The sequence below is a fragment of the Leuresthes tenuis genome, unplaced genomic scaffold (genome assembly GCF_036924035.1).
Source record: "Leuresthes tenuis unplaced genomic scaffold, fLeuTen1.0.hap1 SCAF_21, whole genome shotgun sequence".
Taxonomy (NCBI): Eukaryota; Metazoa; Chordata; class Actinopteri; order Atheriniformes; family Atherinopsidae; genus Leuresthes; species Leuresthes tenuis.
The window spans coordinates 20,158,454-20,178,020 of NW_027325375.1; the positions used below are offsets into that span (position 1 = coordinate 20,158,454).

At 41.4% G+C, this 19,567-nt stretch overlaps 1 protein-coding gene across 12 annotated transcripts in view; it reads left to right on the forward strand.

Moving 5' to 3' along the window:
• Positions 1 to 19,567, forward strand: part of dlg2 (discs, large homolog 2 (Drosophila)) — a 97,846-nt gene that overhangs the window by 70,744 nt on the left and 7,535 nt on the right. For 7 of the 12 annotated variants that reach the window (XM_072375697.1, XM_072375699.1, XM_072375701.1 and 4 more), the window contains 9 exons: positions 737 to 892; positions 3,570 to 3,726; positions 6,517 to 6,619; positions 7,572 to 7,686; positions 8,149 to 8,325; positions 8,471 to 8,546; positions 11,693 to 11,789; positions 16,393 to 16,443; positions 17,565 to 17,666. In XM_072375697.1, the coding sequence (XP_072231798.1) occupies positions 737 to 892; positions 3,570 to 3,726; positions 6,517 to 6,619; positions 7,572 to 7,686; positions 8,149 to 8,325; positions 8,471 to 8,546; positions 11,693 to 11,789; positions 16,393 to 16,443; positions 17,565 to 17,666 (1,034 nt within the window). Of the gene's footprint in view, positions 1 to 736; positions 893 to 3,569; positions 3,727 to 6,516; positions 6,620 to 7,571; positions 7,687 to 8,148; positions 8,326 to 8,470; positions 8,547 to 11,692; positions 11,790 to 12,296; positions 12,343 to 16,392; positions 16,444 to 17,564; positions 17,667 to 19,567 lie in introns of those variants that run through there. The other 5 variants (XM_072375700.1, XM_072375708.1, XM_072375702.1 and 2 more) reach the window with 3 other exon arrangements.

Sequence of the window (19,567 nt, forward strand, 5' to 3'; positions counted from 1 at the left end):
TGGTTTGTTAGCAATAGAAACTATGGGGCCCTTGCCAGTTGTGAGTTGGGCTCTGGGGATGACGCTTGGTTCCCACAGGCGCCATCGGATTCCATCAGATTGGTATCTGTGGCGTTTTGAGCCCATATGAACACCTCAAACTGTTTCAGCTCAGTCCAAATAAGATCCATGCGAATGCCAGGATGTGGGCTATCCCAGCAGAGCACTTTCATTTCAAACAAAATGAGCTGTGCTACTCACTTTACCCAATCAGGGGTTTTAATGCTGTGGCGGATCGTTTCTATCAGCTATATCAGGAGTTTAAACGGTGGCGCTTCCTGAAAAGCAACGTTTTTCAGTTTTTCTGTCAGAGTGAGCAGATTTCAGAAAGTCGCTGACAGAGAGAAGTTAGGTTTTAACAAACTTAAAGCTATTTTAGGGGAAATAAGAGGGTTTTTTTTTTTTTAATTGAAAGAATATGAGTTAAAATATCATTCTTCAGGCGATGATGTTTTGATTAAAATCATTTCACCATGAAAAATGACCAGAGAGACCTTTTATTTACACATCTACACAGTACACCAGCGCTCTCTCTTTTCTCCTTTGCTTCCCAAGCTGCTTTATTTCTATTTTTATTCCAGTTTTTTGCCTGCATGCCTTGTAGCATCTCCTTTTCATCTTTTATCCCCTGTCCCTTCATCCCTGCCTCGGTTTCTGGACACTAACCTCTCTGCTTTTGTCTCCTGCTCCACTGTAGGCCTCCAGAGCCAGTTTACAGCACTGTGAACAAACTATGTGACAAAGCGCCCTTTTCCCGACTCTATTCCCCAGTGGAGTGCAACAAAAGCCTCCTCCACTCCGCTCCCCTCCCTAACTATCACTTAAGCCCGTTCCCTGAGTTGGACATCACCAGGTACATTTCTGACACCGCCACCATCGTCACCACCACCTCCTCTCTGTGCTCCACCAATTATCCCAGTGCATGAAAAGCATGCCTAGTTAGTCTACCCACCTGTTTTCTGCATGCTGTCTTTCTTCTGATAAAGAACATGTTAAAATAAGGTCCCTCTGGCTGTAGATCTGAATAAGGTTGTTATGCTTGATCACATCTCCAGGAATACATAAGCTTTGATATATAACATACTTGAATGAAACAATGATCGATGGGGAAGGCGCCTCTTTGCATGTATTGTCAGTTACAGCCTTTCGTTTCTTTCCATTTAGCTCATTCTGCTTCCTCCCCTCCTTGCTCTTCCTTCCCGTCGTCCATGAACCAAATGCATTTGATAACGTTGGACTTATGTTCCGCTTCCTTAAATGTGTCTTAAAGGAGATGAGGAGAAAGGAGCCACAGGCAGTGTTGAGCAGGGTCACGAGCTCCAAGTTCAGTTCAGTATGAAGTAGTTCATGTTCCCCGATCGCTTGTTTTAAGGAGCTACTCGGTGTTGGCCTCCTCATATGTGTGGAAAAAAACAACATAGCCTACATAATTTCCATCCATACATACATTTTCTATACCTACATAATCCAATTCAGGGTCATGGGGTGGCTGGAGGCAATTCTAGCTCATATTGGGCGAGAGGCGAGGTGCTGTCGCCTGTCCATCACAGGGCCAACGCTCACACAATCGAGACAAACAATCATGCACCCTCACACTCACGAGAACCCCCGCATGCATGGAGAGAACGTCCGCTAACTGCCGCGCAAGCCTCTCGTTTGAGATTCGAGTCATTTTTCAGCTCTGCACTCAGAAGTCAGATTCATGAAACCATTCTCGTCAGAGAAATCCTGCATTTCATGCGTTCAAGAAAACACTGAAGGGCCTCTGCAGGGTCACAGACTGCTGGGCTAAAATCAGGGTCAAGTTTATTCGTAGAGCACATTTAAAAACAGCAGCGTGGGTGGAGCTGGAAAGCAAATGACTAAAAAACGGCCAATTGAATCCAGTGAAATAGTAGAAATTAAAAGCAGTTCTGAAACTGGGTAAAAGCTAAGAACGACGATATTATTACACAATGCTCAACGACAGAATAAAAACAGAGAACAGAGTGTTTTCAGCAGGGAATGGAAGGTGTTTAAAGGGTGAGCTGACGGGATGTGAACAGGTAATTGGTTCCATAGACGAGGAGCGGCTACTGCAAAGGTTTGCTGACCTTAGAGCTTTTACATGGCCGCGGACGAGAAGCAGCTCACATAAATAAAAGGGTGCCGGTCCGTTTAAAACCTTTAAAGTGAGGAATGAAATCTTCTGCTGAGTGTGCAGACTGTGGCGCGTCGTCGCCATCGATGGAGAGTTACCACTGGAGACGGAGGGGCTGTTAAAAACAAATAAGGAGGCCTCCACTTTGTGGTTCTGTTGAGGCGTGCAGGTGAACTGCATAAACTAGAAGAGCTGTTTAAAAGCCTCAACTCACGGAGCTGCATTCACTGTCCCAAAGAACGTCATCCTGCAAGACCGAGCGACACATTTGCCAGTGAAAAACATTAAGATGTGTTGTTGGAGGGACATTTATTTACACTAAATGATGACAAAACCTCCGAGAAAGGAAGGTAGTGGTGTCAGGAAGTGTGATCAGTGAGTGGATACAACCTCTGTGCTGGAACTTTATGTTCTGTCAGGATCATCTTTGTCTGACAAATAGGTGAATCCATAAAAGGAACTTTTAGAAAAGCAAAACAGTTGCAGGAAATTGCATTGTTACATCCTACACATACAGCCATTTGAGAGGAATGTTACACTCAGTTCAATTCTACATGTTTTACACGTCAGGAAGTATATTTGTTCCTCCTTCTGACTTAATGCAGCGTGGCCTCAGAAAAGAACACTAAATATACCCATAAACCAACTTTAAATTAGTTTATTTTTCCAAATACCATGAAGTTGGTCAGCAACGACACTGAAAATGACTTCTTTGGATGTTTTGAATAGCTTTGTTGGCAGTTAAACTCTTTTGGGGGATTTAAGAACAGTCGTCGTGTTGCAGAGATACACTCGGTGATTGGTGGTGTAGTTCACGCATTGACCACCAGATGGCAGCAGATGCCGCTCATGTTGGAGATGACATCCTCATCCTCTGGAAACATTGTGTGTTGATGCTTTTAGTATGTCAACTATCACTTTATTATAGAAGCATGGGTGAGATGGACAAAAGATAAATGGTTTGGTTTCAGTGTTGTTGTTGTTTTTTTAAATTTGGATTTGAAATGAGAAAGTAAAAACTAAATCAAATCTTCCTTAATGGGAAATGTGTGACGTACGCGTCTGTAAGGAAGACGGCTTTCTATGTGTATACTGGTGCACATCCTGGTATTTGTAGCTGTGAGAGAGGCGGACGGATAAAGAGAGGAAGCGTCTCTTTGAAAAGGTTCCTCTCGCGTCAGACCTGAATTTGGGACAGATGATCCTAAGTAGAGCACCATCCCCCTGTGGAGCTGTGGCAGTCTATCGCTTCCTCTGCCCGAGAAAAGCTTCAGAGGCATTCAACGTCTCGTGACTTTTGTCCACCTTTCTTTCCTCCTCGACCAGAGCTGAAGATGCTGAGACCCACCGACACCCCAGAGCTGATGTATTACCTTAATTGTCTTTACAGAGAACCCAGGAAAGTGGTGCTCCACAAAGGCTCCACGGGCCTGGGCTTCAACATTGTGGGTGGTGAAGATGGCGAGGGCATCTTTGTTTCCTTCATCCTTGCAGGAGGGCCAGCTGACCTGAGCGGTGAGCTGAAGCGAGGCGACCAGATCTTATCGGTGAGTACAAGAGAGAAACCGCGCCCTGATTAACACAGAGCCATGCTAGAAGATATGAAAGCGATACTGTGCGGTCCTACTTTTAGGTTTTGTCACATCTGTGCATTCCAAGCAAATTACAGAGTGCCATAGCTGAACTTTTAACTGTATCTTCTGTATCACAACACGAACAACCCGATAGATTACAGATTTAAGCGAGTTTTTGTCACGGTTTGGTCATATTTTACTGTTATAAGCTGCTGTAGCTTAAACGATGATCAATCATATCTTTAAAGCTGTTTGTTGGAACAAATAAGCCAATGCTGACCAAAGTAATGTGAAAAAGAAGGTCCACCCTTTTTCATAGGTTTTACATATCAGAACATTATTAGAAATTATCTGATCAAAGGTTCTTAAATGATCTAAATTCAAAGCATCGTGAACAACATTATTATTTATCTAACAAAAACAAAGCTAAATCCCCAAAACAGTGCGTGAAAAACTAAGTGAACCCCACGACAGCTGGTAGAATGTCCTTTAGCAGCAATAAGTTGAAGTGATGGTTTTCTGTTTGACGTTCTCAGTCAGTCTCACATGGTTGTGGAGGAATTTTGGTAACTTCACAAACCTAAGCTGTGCTGCCATGTTCTTTTTAGGGAGAAGAGGCTTTCTCCTGCAACCCTTCCAAACAAGCCATACTTGTTCAGTCTTTTTCTAATTGTGCTGTCATGAACTTTAACATTTAACATGCTAACTGAGGCCCGTAGAGTCTGAGATGTAGCTCTTGGGTTTTTGAACTTGCTGGGACGTCCACTCCTGGGAAGATTGGCAGCTGCCTTGAACATTTTCCACTTGTGAATAATCTTTCTCTCTGTAGAATGATGGACTCCAGATAGTTTGGAAATGGCCTTTATAACCCTTCCCAGATTGATGGGCAGCAACAGTTGCTTCTCTCAGATCATTGCTGATGTATTTCCTCCTTGGCGTTGTGTTAATTGTGTTAACACACACCGGAATGCTCCAGAGCAGCAAACTGACAAATCTTTTGCTTTAATAGAGGTGCTTACACTGACTGATGATCAATTAATCAGTGCATTGATCATCTGGCTGCTACTTAATCTTTTGAATCCTGCAGAAGCAGTGGGAGTGGATTTAGTTGTTTTTTTTACACACTGTCATTTGCAAACAATACAGCTCAGTGGGGCACTGTTGTTTAATGTCCAACCAGTTTCTTGTTCTACCTAAATGAAAGCAGGCAGTTAATATTCAACAGTGACCTGGATTTAAAGTCTAACAATAACTCCCCCGTCTGCTCCCACTTACTGTCCCACTCTTCTGTCCGTCGCTGCTTTTCTTCGACTTCGATGACAGAATGAAGCACACCATGCGTTAAACTGAAGCTGTGTCAGTAACCAACATGTATATGTCGTGTTTTTTTTCCCCTCTCTGTATTACGGGTAAGTCGATCTGGTTTATTTGGAAAAAGTCAAGTGCCTTTTAGTCTATTTCAACATGACACCAGATAATTAGGCTAATTTCTTGCTCTTTGGCTCCCCCTACAGTTGTGGAAAGTGTGTTAGCCCTGCACATGTACAGATATACACAAGAACTTGTTGTCATGCTGAAGAGGCCACAAAGACACCATCAAAAGCCAAGTGACTATAAAGCAAAACAGTGTGGTGCGGCGCCAGAAACCAGTTTTCTCAGCCCCTGGGTGCTCGATGGAATTTACAGACCCAGGAATGTTTGTAACAAAGGTCAAAGTATGTCAAAGTGTTCTCTGGTGTTGCATTTAATTCTTAAGAATCAGATTTGAATTCACAGATAAAATGTTAACGCATCACCATCCGTGTTCCAGTCCAAAAAAATCTTAGGATGACCATTTAAACCGGGATGTTTTCTATCTTACCTCCATTACTGATGAATAAACAATTTGGCAACAAAGAGAAAATGTACAGAAAATTTTGAACTTTTTATTTTAGAATCACTTCATATCAGTCCACTTCTTCAAAACACATCAGCATCTTTGTGTTTCTGGAGACTAAATTGACACTTCGTCCCCAAAGCATTTTATCAGTCACGAGTAAATGTCGGTTGATTTGTCGACTCAGCAGTTTTGCTTGATTTCATACCAAGAATGTCGTGAGCGCAGCTCTTCTTTCTGGCTCACAACGTGGTGGGATGGGCTGAATTTTGTGGATTCGTTTTATTTCTGCTGGTCGACGGGCCGCATCGGCGCTTCTGTCCCCTCGTTGTTGTCGAGCTTTACGAGTGTTTCCTGTCAGGAGGAGCAGAGGAGTCAGACGGTCACCTGCTGAGTCCCGCGGGAGTGAGAGTCTGCTTCTCATGGACCAGACATGATGTAGGACGATAACAACCTGAGAGGACTGTCGGAACAAAGCATTGTTACCCGCAAACATACGAACCAGCTCTTAATCCCTCCTGCTGTTGGAGGATTTAGGATGACCTGGACAAAAAAAAGGGTTCATATATCCGAAGTCGCTCTGGTTCAGTTCAATTCAACTTTATTTATAAGACACCAAATCCCAACAAATCATCATCTTAAGGCACTTCAAGAGTCCGATTCAAGCCAGTTCAATTCAATCTAATTCATTGTTGCACAATCATAATCCATTCAATCAAGTGAATTTAATTCCAAATGAGCCCAATTCATGCAGAGCCAATTAGATCAAATGTTGCATCAAAGCTTCTCTTCGATCCAAGAGATACTGAACATGCACGAGGCAACGGTGGGAAGAAATTGTAAAATCATTTAGAATAATCCTGTGACTTGCCTTTCTTTTACTACAGGTTAACGGCATTGACCTACGGGTGGCCACGCATGAACAAGCGGCGGCGGCACTGAAAGGAGCGGGGCAGGTGGTCACCATCATCGCTCAGTACAGACCAGAAGGTGAGTCAGCAAAAAAGGAAACAGAAACCCTGTGGAGCAAATACGCTGCTGAACGCAAACATCTGCAGGAGGAGTTTCATTTGGAAATGAGAAGTTCTCAGTGGCTCCTGACCACAAAAGGACTCAAACCAGAATGAGCTGCAGCTTCGTTGGTCCACAGTTTCTTCACCCTCTGGGCTGCAGAACTGTGACAAGACTACGTTTTGCATTCCACCGGGCTGTCATAGATGCGATGCTGCACGACCATGACGTGGCTGTCCCTTACAGTCACGGTTGGTCACAGCTGAACATGGAGTGTTTTCTTGAGGGAACAAGCTGGCATCTTAAGTAATGAACTGTTTCGTCGGCACCAGTTACAATCAGGAAGAGTTTGTGACCAACGTTTGTCACCATGTGGGGAAAAAACTGCCTAAAAATATCAATTTTTTTTCTCTTTTTTCTTTCAAATCATGTCATTGGTTAAACACAGTTAGAAAACAAAAGTGCTTCTCAGAGCATCTGTTTAAAGACTGACGATGAGTGTTAGATCTTAGCAATTCTGTCAGTTTGTAGCTCATGATATCAGTGTAATATGTCATGTGCTGCTGTCCTTCTGAGGTATTTACCTCATGTTTATGTCCTGATAAGATCCATAAGATGTCCTTATTATATCATGATATGTTAAACCTTAGAATTGAAAGAGGGTGTACTTTCTTTTTTTTTCACATGTCTGTACATTTAAAGTATCTCCACACTAGAATTAATTAAATGTGCATTCACTTCAGTTTTAAGTTCATAATAAAAGTTGGAGCACCTTATTCTAAGAGACAATTTCCCTTTAATTCTAACTGTTGGATCTAAATATGAGAGACATTGTTGTGTTGACCTCGTTTTTCTCTTATTTTCCTGAATAGAAGAAGAAGACCCTGGTCTCGTTTTTTTTTTTTTCAGCCGCTCTAATCTTGTCTTGCAGAATACGGGCGCTTTGAGGCCAAAATCCATGACCTCCGGGAGCAGATGATGAACCACAGCATGAGCTCCGGGTCGGGATCTCTGCGAACTAATCAGAAGAGGTCACTCTATGTCAGGTCTGTCCTGGATTTAAGCAGAGTTTTGTTTTGTTTTCCATTGTTTTTCTTGTTTTTTTTTTCACATTTAGGCTAAATTCTGAGAAAGCACAAACTGAAACGCCTTTTCCACTTCCACGAGACGTCTCTTTCTTAAAGGATGCGATGAAAAGTGTCGCGCTTGCATTTTATGCTTGTTTCGGTGAAGAGCGGTGCAACTCGCGTTTCTTTACTGTATGCGTACGGTTGTGGAGCTAATTAAGGAAATGATGAAGGCGTGCACACGTTCACACCGGGTCTGAGAATGTGACTGAAACAGGAGACCATGTCTAAATGTAGCAGCCCCCACGGACTCACATCACTATTATCTCTCTGACCTGGTAAAGCTTCCAGTTTCTCTCCACAGAGTTGGACGGCGTAGAAACGGGAATGATGGCGTTTCTCATACCAAACCTGATCGTCGTGTTCTCCTCCACTATATAGGGCGCTGTTTGACTACGAGAGATCAAAGGACAGTGGCCTCCCCAGCCAAGGGCTCAGCTTCAAATACGGCGACATCCTCCACGTGATCAATGCCTCGGATGATGAGTGGTGGCAGGCCCGTCGGGTCACCCCGCATGGGGACAGTGAGGAAATGGGAGTCATCCCCAGCAAGAGAAGGTGAGCAGAGTTTGAGTCTTAGTTTCCAGTCGTGTTGTTTCATTGCATTTCACAAGAGATACAGGAAATGATCAACTAAATGCGTGATGTCGGCCTGAGTGACGCTCCTGAGCAATGAAAGTGTGACTGACACGATTCTTTCCAGGGTGGAAAGGAAAGAACGGGCACGTCTAAAGACTGTGAAGTTCAACGCCAAACTGGGGTCATTTGATTCAAAAGGGGTAAGTTCATAAGAGCTAAAGGGTGCGTTTTTTTTCATGTTCATTTTATGAGCTGTAATCCAGCTCAGATATACGATCCTGTGCAAAAGTCTTGAGCCACGTTTTATTTTACAGGAAACGGGTTCAACAGTTTGTTGAAATTTGTGCCAACCTCAATGTAAATACAGGAGACACACTTACAATTCTATTTAGCTTTAAAGTCAGTATTTGGTCTGAGCATCTTTATTTCACAACATAGCCTGAACCCTCTTAGACCAGCTTTCTGTCATTTCTTTAAGTAGTCTTCAGGAATAGTTCTCCAGGCTTCTTGAAGGACATCCCAAAGCTCTCCTTTGGATGTTGGCTGCCTTTTGTTCTGTTCTCTGTCAGATGATCCCACACTGCTTCAATAATGTTGAGGTCTGGGCTCTGGGGAGGATTCATCCCTCCATAAGACCTGTTGCCACTGATTTTCAGTCCACTTCTTGTGTCATTTGGCATAGCTCAGCCTTTTCTCCCTGTTTCCCTTCCTTAAGAATGGCTTCTTGACAGCCACCCTTCCATGGAGACCATTTCTGATGAGGCTTGGGCCAACAGTAGATGGATCAACTGAAGGTCCAGATGCATCTCTCAGGTCTTAGCTGGAGTTTTTCCTCTTTCTTAAGGACATTCCTTTCAGATACTGTTCATCTGCTGTAGATAGTTGTTTAGGCCTGACACTTCTTTTGTCCTCCACTTGTCCAGTTTCCTCAACTGTTTTAAGGACACGCTGCACACCATGCTGAGATATGTCAAGTTTTCAGCTAAAAGCACTTTGGGAATCACCTTGTTGGAGCAAAAATACTATTTTCTGTCTGTCAGACTGCGTTATCTTTGGTGTTTTTCATTGATGCAACGAAAGAAATGGGAACAAATTATGTGTCTTTGTGACAGGCTGCTAGTAACAAAGTGCCTAAAGGTACAATTTAAACTTTTCTTTGCTAAGTTGTCTGTTATATGTAGACACAACACTGGTTCATCCCTTGAGTTACGAGCCTTTTAATGCTTGAATGATTCGTAGTTCAGAGTTAAGTGGATTAACAAAGAAAAAACACATTCATCTGAAAATGTTCAAGTACAAGGACTGGACTGAAAAAAAAAAGGAGTGAATGTCCAAAGAAAAACTTTGAGAAAGCCTGGAGAACTATTGTGCAAGACCACTTTAAAAGATCACAGCAAAGTCTGGCTCAGAACAATAAAAAAAGAAAGAAACGGGGGAGGGGGGTGGATCCGGACTTTTGCACAGCGCTGTAACTGTTGACTTAAAAGTTTCTTTTTAAATCCTGAACAGGACTAGATTAATTCATGTGTGACCAGAATGAAATCTGTCATCATTCCCATGATGTGAGATGTTGTAGACTGGCTGCCAGACAAAGGCTTGACTCACTTTTTCTGTCCATCTGCGTAACCACCTGTTTGTCTCTCTGTGACAGACAAACACAGGCGTCGTGCTTACTCGCTTGTTCTCGTCATTATTTACCCTCCACCAGTCAAACGGTTAAACGTGCGGACCAGCTAAATTCGATGCGTTCACCACTCGTTGTCCCCTCAGCTTTTGCTCAAATGTTTAATTCATTCAAACGATGCGACAATAAAAGAATATTCCAGCAAACACGGCCGCTGTATGAAGCACGTTTTAAGCAGCAGGCATGAACTCACGGACACAATGTCATCTCAGAACTGGTCTGTTAATGGCGTCGTATGCGTTCCATCTTCTTTTGTTCCATCTTTCCCTCCGATCGCTGCATGTCTGTTCCGTGTGGCGACAGTGTTTTCTGTGTCTGTTCCTAATTTATGTGGCTTCTTTCATAGCTTGATTTTTGTTTTTTCTGTTTTTTTAAACGTGTCCGTCCGCCTTGCTTTTACTTTTTAAACGGCTCTGAACACTATGGAATGATGAGAGCTGAACGGAAAAAAAGTAACTCTGTTAAAGAATGAGGAAATATTCCAAAAGAACAACGAAAGGTGGAAATGTGAGCGAATAAGTCCAAGAAACGGGACGATATTTCAACCTTTACTTTTTCCCCGGTTCATTTCCTTGTTCTCTAAAAGAGATTCACACTTTTTTTTCGTTGCCCTCCTCTCATTCTTTATGACGCAGCTGTGGCATGTCAAGAAGTAGTCCACCCACAAAGGGATGAAGCAAACACATGTGGTCAAACTCGAGATTTTACAAGCGTTTATGCTATCGGCTCATGCTAAAAGGGCTAAATTTGAAGGGCTGCACGTAAGACACATGCCTTGTAAAATCATAACCTCGTCTGGTTTTATTTAGTTGGATGAGTTTTAGGGTCACTGTTCATAAAACGGTCCAATAGGTGAACTGATATGAAGAAAAATTCTGTTTTAAAAAGTTCTAAGTGCCGTGTTTAGTCAGCCGGATCTACTGTCGTCTTAGGACTCAATTCAGCCTTGCGAACTCCCTTTCAAATGAAATCTGACCTCCTACAATCAAATCTTCGTGTATGCTGAATGAGTGCGCTTGAAAGCAAATTTATTGATGAAAAGATAGTCTTCGGTTGCCATGCAGCAGTTTGGATTATAACCAGAGAGCCTGATAAGTATCAGAACTGCTTTTCTGTTCACTGAAAATCAAAACCCTGTCCGTAGAAATGGGAAGTATCCGGAAACCATGCAGTATTGCCATGGTGTGTGCTCACATCACTTTGTTCAGATGTAGAGCTGTTAAACATCAGTTATTTACCTTTTTTTTTTTAAAGTTAGTTGTTGGATTTAACATGTCAGTAAGTTAGTTAAGTGAGTTATCGAACAAAACATCTTTGAATAGGGATCTTTAAGAACTGTGGCCTGTTTTCATCCAAATCAGATGTTCCGCTGCCTATAGAGAACGTGAATGCACTTCATATAGAAGTAGCCTCTAACCGAGTAAGATCCTCACCGCATGGTGTGTAAGCAAAATTACCCACAAGTCAACACGTGTGACATCAGCTTCGGGTTCTCTATACACTGCTGGAGAACGAAAGCGACTCACGTCGGCATCACTTGTAAATCTGAAACGCAACTTGGAAAAAGCTTCTTGACATCCCACTTTTTTGCAAGCGGTTGCTTTGTCTGCATGAACTTTGACAGATGTGCCCGTTTGCCCCATGCTTTCTCTCCCCTCACAGTCATTCACTGACAAGCATAAAAAGAATTTCATCTTTACACGAAAGTTCCCCTTCTACAAGAGCAAAGATGGTGAGCAGGATGGCAGTGACTCACACCGTAAGTAAAGCTCACAGACACACATGCACCTCCACGCAGAGTCAGTGTACGCTGCCCGGAGAGCCAGCAGGGGGGAATCACAGGTGCATTTCAAGGGCAGCGGCTTCACAGAGGTCGCGTTACCCGCTTCCTCTTGTGATCCTTTCCCGTCACTTTGTCTTTTTCTTTGTTTTTCCTGTTGCATCACCGTCTCGGATGCTGATCAGTCAGCAGGAGAGAAGCCAGATCAGTGCAGCTCCTTTTTTTTTTGGTGTTATATTTCCCCTTCTGGTGATATTGTATGACCCAGTTTCTTCTTGGATATCTTTTAGGTTCAGGCCCAAGAGTCCCAGCTGTTATCGTTTTGTATTTGGCTCCCTCTGCTGGCTGATCATTGTCTGTACAGGGACAGATATGAGGGCTAACTCCTCCCTCGACTCACTGCCTCCAACATTTTGCTTATGGCGCGACTGTCCCCCCCTTCTTTTTTTTTTTCTCCTGCCTCGGCTCTCTTTGGACGGCCATTAGGACATCCTGGGAATAGGTGATGATGGGTATGGGACAAAGACATTCAGTAAGTTGGTCCAGGAATGATTCCTCACCTCTGTTTACTACGACCACCCCACAACAACCAGTGTGTCACCTGCCTTGTCTGAACTTGTCTCTCCTGCCTGCATCACTGCATGCTGTTGTGGTTGGATTTGGCTTGTTTCTTGGTTCCCAGTGTCTGTCAAAAGAAGGTTCTCTAAACTGGAAGTGCATGACGGTTTTTGTACTGTTTTGAAGGGTACATATTATGGAAGAACCGCTTTTTCTGTGCTTGACAGCATGCTATTTGGGTGTCTGAAGTCTGCTCGAAAAAAAACACACGCTTGGAGTTTTGTTTTGGGACCCAAGTTTTTTCAAATGTGACAGTCAGTCAGTTGTACAGGTTTGTAGAAGAAACTTGCAACACGACAAGGTTGTCCAGCCACCTCTTTATCTCCACCTCACCTCAGCTTCAGGTGATGCTGCATTCACTGTACCTCAGAAGTTGAAACTCCTTTGATTTGATAGTAACAGCAAATATAATCACTAGTTATAGAGTTTCTCTAACTGAGTGAATAGTTGAAGTACTTTATTCAATGTTTCTTTTTTTTCTTTTATTTAAATCTGACTTTTTATTGGTGTCAGAAGAAATTCTGCACAGCAGGATAACGGGATTAGCAGGATTAGCTCCTAAAATCTGAAACAAAGTGCAAAGGAACGAAGCCACAGGGAAGTCCAGAGTTACTGGAGCCAATATGAGATGGAGGAATTACCACATTTTTTTCTCGCTGGTGTCATAAATCGACCAGCAGGTGTTATGATTCTGCATTGTGTTTTAAACAACTTGGGCCGGTTCGACTCGTGACTTGTGATGAGATTGTGCCGAAAAGAGGTTTCAGTCGTCTGCCAGCTGCAGACGAGGGAAATGTAGGTATTTGAGAATAAATGTGTTGCTTCGTGGTCTGAGCTGAGCTCACAGGATATTTTACTGTTGGCTCTCTCGAAGGGTTAGTAAGCGCTACAGATCTGACAAAGGCAGACCCTGAGGAAGTAGGAGGCAGAGTGGGGTCGAGTGGAAATGACTCACTTGGATACAAGTTTAAACTAATGGATGCAAAAGTATTTGCTGTTCTGTTTCTCTTTGTTATTTTTGACCAAAGCATGTCACAGACTTTTCATAAAGACCTCAGGAAAAGTGTCAGCTTGTGGGGAAAAAAGGGCATAATGTGTCTCCTTTAATCACAAGAGGTTGAACAGTCTTAACTTTAATTTGATAATCACATCATGCAGGGATTTGATCATGGATTAAGTCGAGTCATCATCTGTTTGTTCTATTGCTTAAACTGATATGTTTCAGATAAGTTGATTTAGTCTTCAGTCTGCAGCAGCTTTGATTGAGATTGAGGCAGCGATGCTTTTTTTTACGGGGTGAAATGTGGAGGAAAAACTGCTAAATTCCCTGTATTTTTTTCACTTTCATTTGTAAATTCATTGCAGATTATTTGTAGGTGATTTTTGCCTGCCGCAGTCCATTTTTCCAGCTCAAATGAAAACGGCAAGTCCAAAGGTAGAGATAGTAAAGCGCACAGAACACTGATGGATGTCAATGACAAGGGACAAATCTTGTTATTTTCAGTAAAAACGTTGCCCACGAACAGCAAAGCTCTTAAACTTGATATCCTACATTTAAATATAAACTCAGGAAGTGCGTTTAGCTCTGATGCTTTCCAGTAATGGAGATGTGGAAATCACTTTAGTTTTTGACTAAATCACAGTTAAATGTATCTGTTGATTGAATATTCTCTGGAATAAATCTCTTGTCTAATCATTAGATCAAAGCCGTGTAGAATGTACATCAGTAAATCAGACGAAAGATAAAAACATTCTCAGTGACCATAAAGTTCTAAATAGATATTGCAAATTCAACATTCAGGTTGCACATTCAGTATCTGCTGTGATTGGTGGATAATTCAACACTGAGTTCTGGTTAAACTGGACTTAATTTGTTGTAACTGTTGGAGGAAATGCCTTTTATTGTAATCCTTGTTCTTGTCCATTTACACTGTTAATACTCCAGGTTAGAAACCATGTGACAGACAGTCAACTGGCCACCTATTTATTGGGTGATAATGAATCGTTAATGAGCCATCAGATTGTCTCCTTTATACTGGACCCCTCACACTTACACGAGCATGCGAAACAGACTTTTTAGGTTCATGTTTTTCTTTTTTTCTTATCAATAATATTGTTTTTCTTTGACTGTAGGCCTTACTGACTGCTGTCCTCAGATGTGATTCTGTGATTTGTGCATGTTTGCATGATGCCAGGTTTAACATCCTAAATGTTTCCTTTGCTTGTGAGCATGTCAGTTTGAAATACAACGTTGGAACATGTCGCATTTGCCTTCATAATGATTTGTGTTGTGCAGGTCAAAGGCTTAGTTTTATGTACAGATGCAGAGTCATGTAAGAAAGGAAGTACAACCTCTTTCATTTGAAGGCTTTACAGAGCAAGACCAGATCTTAAAATTAGGTGAATACAACTTCAGATGAACAACTCATGACAAATAACCCCCCATCATTATTTAAGACAAACCTAGACAAGCTCTCTTCAGGTCCCAGCACAGCATTTCAGTCAGGTTGAGGTCTGGACTTTGACTGGACCATTGCAACAGCTTGATTCTTTTCTTTTTCAGACGTTCTGTTGTAGATTTGCTGCTGTGTTTGGGATCATTGTCCTGTTGATGACCCAGTTTCAGCCAAGCTTTAGCCGTCAGACAGATGGCCTCACATTTGACTCTAGAATACTTTGGTATAGAGAGGAGTTCATGGTGGACTCAATGACTGCAAGGTGTCCAGGTGCTCTTGCTGCAGAACAAGCCCACATCATCATCCCTCCACCACCGTGCTTGACAGCTGGTATGAGGTGTTTGTGCTGATATGCTGTGTTTGGTTTTCTACAAACGTGCTGCTGTGTATTATGACCAAACATCTCCACTTTGGTCTGGTCTGTCCAAAGGACATTGTTCCAGAAGTCTTGTGGTTTGTTCAGATGTAACTTTACAAACCAAAGCTGTGCTGCCATGTTCTTTTTAGAGAGAAGAGGCTTTCTCCTGCAACCCTTCCAAACAAGCCATACTTGTTCAGTCTTTTTCTGATTGTGCTGTCATGAACTTTAACATTTAACATGCTAACTGAGGCCTGTAGAGTCTGAGATGTAGCTCTTGGGTTTTTGACCTTGGGGTGAACTTGCTGGGACGTCCACTCCGGGGAAGATTGACAGCTGTCCTGAATGTTTTCCACTCTTGAATAATCTTTCTCTCTGTAGAATGATGGACTCCAAATAGTTTGTAAATGGCCTTATAACCCTTCCCAGATTGATGGGCAGCAACAGTTGCTTCTCTAAGATCATTGCTGATGTCTTTCCTCCTTGGCATTGTGTTAACACACACCTGAATGCTCCAGAGCAGCAAAATGACAAAACTGCTGCTTTAATTAGAGGTGCTCACACTTACCTGTGGAAGCAGTGAGGGTGGACTGCTGCATTTTGACTTGCATTTTTCTTCAATGGATGAGGTTGTATTTACCTCATATTAAGACCTGGTAATAACCAGATGATTCTTTTTTTTTTATTATGTCCTGATATTTAAAGCCTTAGAATTTAAAGATGTTGTCCTTTCTTATTTACATGACTTTATAAGACAAAGATGAAACATCACTGTTGTCCAACAAAAACTGGGATTTCTTTACAGTGACCTTACGAAGATGCCTTGGTTTGACTTCTTCTCCCAGTATCTTTAAATCTTTTTCCATGTCGTGTGAAGTTTTCTGAGTTTCTGAATCCATTCATGTACAAAGATGGAGATGTGGGGAAAAACTAAATTAGGTGATCCGGTTTGTATGAGTTAATGAGACAATCATCTGATGAATATAAATTTTGTCCTTCGGGCGATGAATTCACACCAATTCTCATTCTTATGCGATCGTTAAGTTCAGCTTGATAGCTCGCACTAAATGTTACACACTGGAACCAATTCTTCAGTTTGGATTTATTCAGAAACGCATGTTCTGATGTTTGTCACTGTGTATCTCTCCAGGAAGTCAAGACGATGTGATTCTCTCATACGAACCTGTGTTGCGGCAAGAAAGTAAGTCAAAAGAATAGATAAAGGTCAAATTGGTGGAGATGGATTACATTTTTAAAGCGCAGGCCTTCACACAGTCTGTTGTCACCATGGCTTGTGTTTTATTGATATACAGAAAACACAGCTTCCATATTCCTAGTTGCCCTTGCTCCCACCTGGACTTGGTACCATTTAGTTTGTGCTCTCTAAGTAGCAGATGCAGCCTTTCCTAATTTCACCCTCATTTGCATCTCAAAGATATGGATATTGTGGTCTTGGCACAATGTTACTCTCTGGCAGACTTGTAATGTGAACCCCACAAAGTACAAACCCGAATTCCCCCAAAAAGTTATAGAATATGTGTCAAATGTTGAAAGTGAGACATTTTTCATTGTTTATCTTTAATCTGACGGCAGCAGTCCTTCTTAAAAATGTTGGGACGGGGGCAACAAAAGGCAGGAAAACTAAGTGGTGCTAAAAAGAAACAGCTGGAGGAACATGTTGCAACTAGTCAGCTTAATTGGCAACAGGTCAGTGACTTGATTGGGTATGAAAAGAGCACCTTAGGGAGGCACAGTCTCAGCAATCTGCAAACAAAACGTGTCTACAAATTTTAAACATTGTAGAAAAATGTTCCTCTGTGGAAAACCTTTGAATATTCATCATCTACAGAATATAATATCATATACACCATTCAAAGCTCTCGATTCTTCTTTGTATGATTTGTGTGATATATATATATATATTTTTTTTATTATTATTATTTCAATCCCCAAAATGAAAACAAAACTGTGATAAAGGCATGTTTTTGGAACACTTCCCTGAAGACCCAAGCTCAGCAGAAAGTATTGATCTTTTAAAAGAAAAGGCAAAACCTACATAAGACGTTTTCGGTTGGCTTTTAATTAAATGTAATCGCTCTAAAATATGAGATTTCACGATCACGTGTCTTGATTTAGCTTCTAAAATCAATTTCAAGTGGGCAAATTTGGAGAAAGTTGGTCAAAACTGACACAGAAGAGCCAAATATATCTTTGGACAACTGACAAATATCTTGATGGAATTCCCCTTCATGAAAAACTGTTGCTGATGTCCCGGTCGTTTAGGAGTTATTTCAGAAATTCACCAAGTTCTTCTCTTTCCAGTTAATTATGCCAGGCCTGTCATAATTCTCGGGCCCATGAAGGACAGAATCAATGACGATCTGATATCAGAGTTCCCGGACAAATTTGGTTCCTGTGTACCACGTAAGTACCGAGTACAGAACAGCATTTATCATTTGTTTTTCATGAGCATCAGGGACCGTGGGAGCTGTGACATCACAGTCGTAGCACTTAATGGGGTCATGCTAACAAGAAATACATATTATTTTGCTTCAGGCATCATTTCTAACCCCTAATCCAGTCAAATGTCTCTGTTTCCACATTTGATGTGTCTTTTTTAAATACCCTGCTATATATTCTAAGTTATGATAAAGGACTGCAGAACCTGTATTTTTACATTCAGGATTGTACTAAATTATCATAAACCACCTTACTTTCCTTAATGTTTATAGATATTTGTGTTTAATTTGGACGATTTCTTCTGCTACTCCCAGCTTTCCGCTGTGAGACTGGATGTTTTTTATCTTTCATACAGTAAAGCTTTTAAGAACCTACTTACTTTAGCTAAAAACCTCTTACTTTAGTATCGTGACAATGAGCAGTTTCAGCGATTTGATGAGCCGTCAAAGAGTAGGAGCAGCCATCTTTTCTTGCTGTATTCGACTACTCTTTAATTACAAATGTCTCATTTCAGACAGAATCGAAGAAGTGTTTTATCAATTTGAACACTGCTTACACCTTGTTAAAGGAAATCTTTATGATTTCTTGTGAATATAAACAATATGACAGGTGTTTCTTTTCGTCATCACGAGGGGGAAACTTTTCATTCCACTGCTTTTTGTTTCCATTTCAGTGACTCCAACTTCTCTGGTGGTAAATCTTTTTAATTAATCTAATTAACATCATTGCGAAATATAGTATCCACAGAACAGTTTTACTTAAAAAAACAAAAAAACAAAACAATCCAACTTTGATTTATTCAAATAACTTGAAATATTTAACTTTGATGAATACATCGAATTTTAAAGACAAAGTTGAGCTTTTTAAAATGGATCCAATTTATGTGGAAGACTCCAAAGGTTTTTGTTCTTCATGTTTTTCTTTTGTTTGTGTCGTCTTTGTGTTATTTTATGTTCATGATGCACAAGTGGAAGGACAATTTTTCAACTCATTACAGACAGTATGATATATCATAAGCTTGAATTCATTTAACATCCACTTTTGTATTTCCGGCCCGCAACACAACTTACCCCCAACATGTTTAGTGTTCAGAGCGAACAAATAAACGTTCAATTATGGTTTGGGTGCATGTTTTACCTGTAATTTCTCAAATCCTGCTACTCAGACAGAGCTTTATGAAGAAAGATTGGACAATTTGAACTCCGCTTGAGTCTCTCAGGAGCAAAGAGGATCCTTGGTCAGCAAGATAGTGGCAAAATTGTTTAAAAACAGTGTTTCCCAAATTTAAGGTTGGGGAAGACCAATCAGTACTCCAGATCTTTGTCTGAAGAAATGGACGCCATGTGCGCCGGACCAGAGAGCAAAAGGAGCATCCAGACTATTGTCAGCAACCAGTCCAAAAGCCAGGCTCTGTGATGGTATGGGGCTGTATCAGAGATCTTGGCTAAGCTCATTTCTACGATGGCAGCATTTGTGCAGAAAAGTTCCACATCTTTCTCAACACCATGTAAACCCACATTCTTTTCAATCAAAAAATACAGCAAAGACCCGTACTATTGCACAGCTTAGGAGATGTTTGCAGGAAGGATGAGACAAACTAACTCCTGAAATTCTTCATCACTTGGTATCCTCTGTGTTGTAAGAAGGACTGAAAAGATTACAAAGTGCTAATTTTACTGTTCAAACTGTTTTTTGGAATGTGTTGCAGGCCTGAAATTCAAAAAGGGACATTTATTACCAAATTAAATTTAGTTTAAGAGAAAAAAAGTTTTAATAAAATGTATTTTTAAAAAATTAATGAACAGATTTCTGCCTTTTATCGTGCTGTCTTTGACTGATCCAAACCTTCTATTATAGTCTTTCAC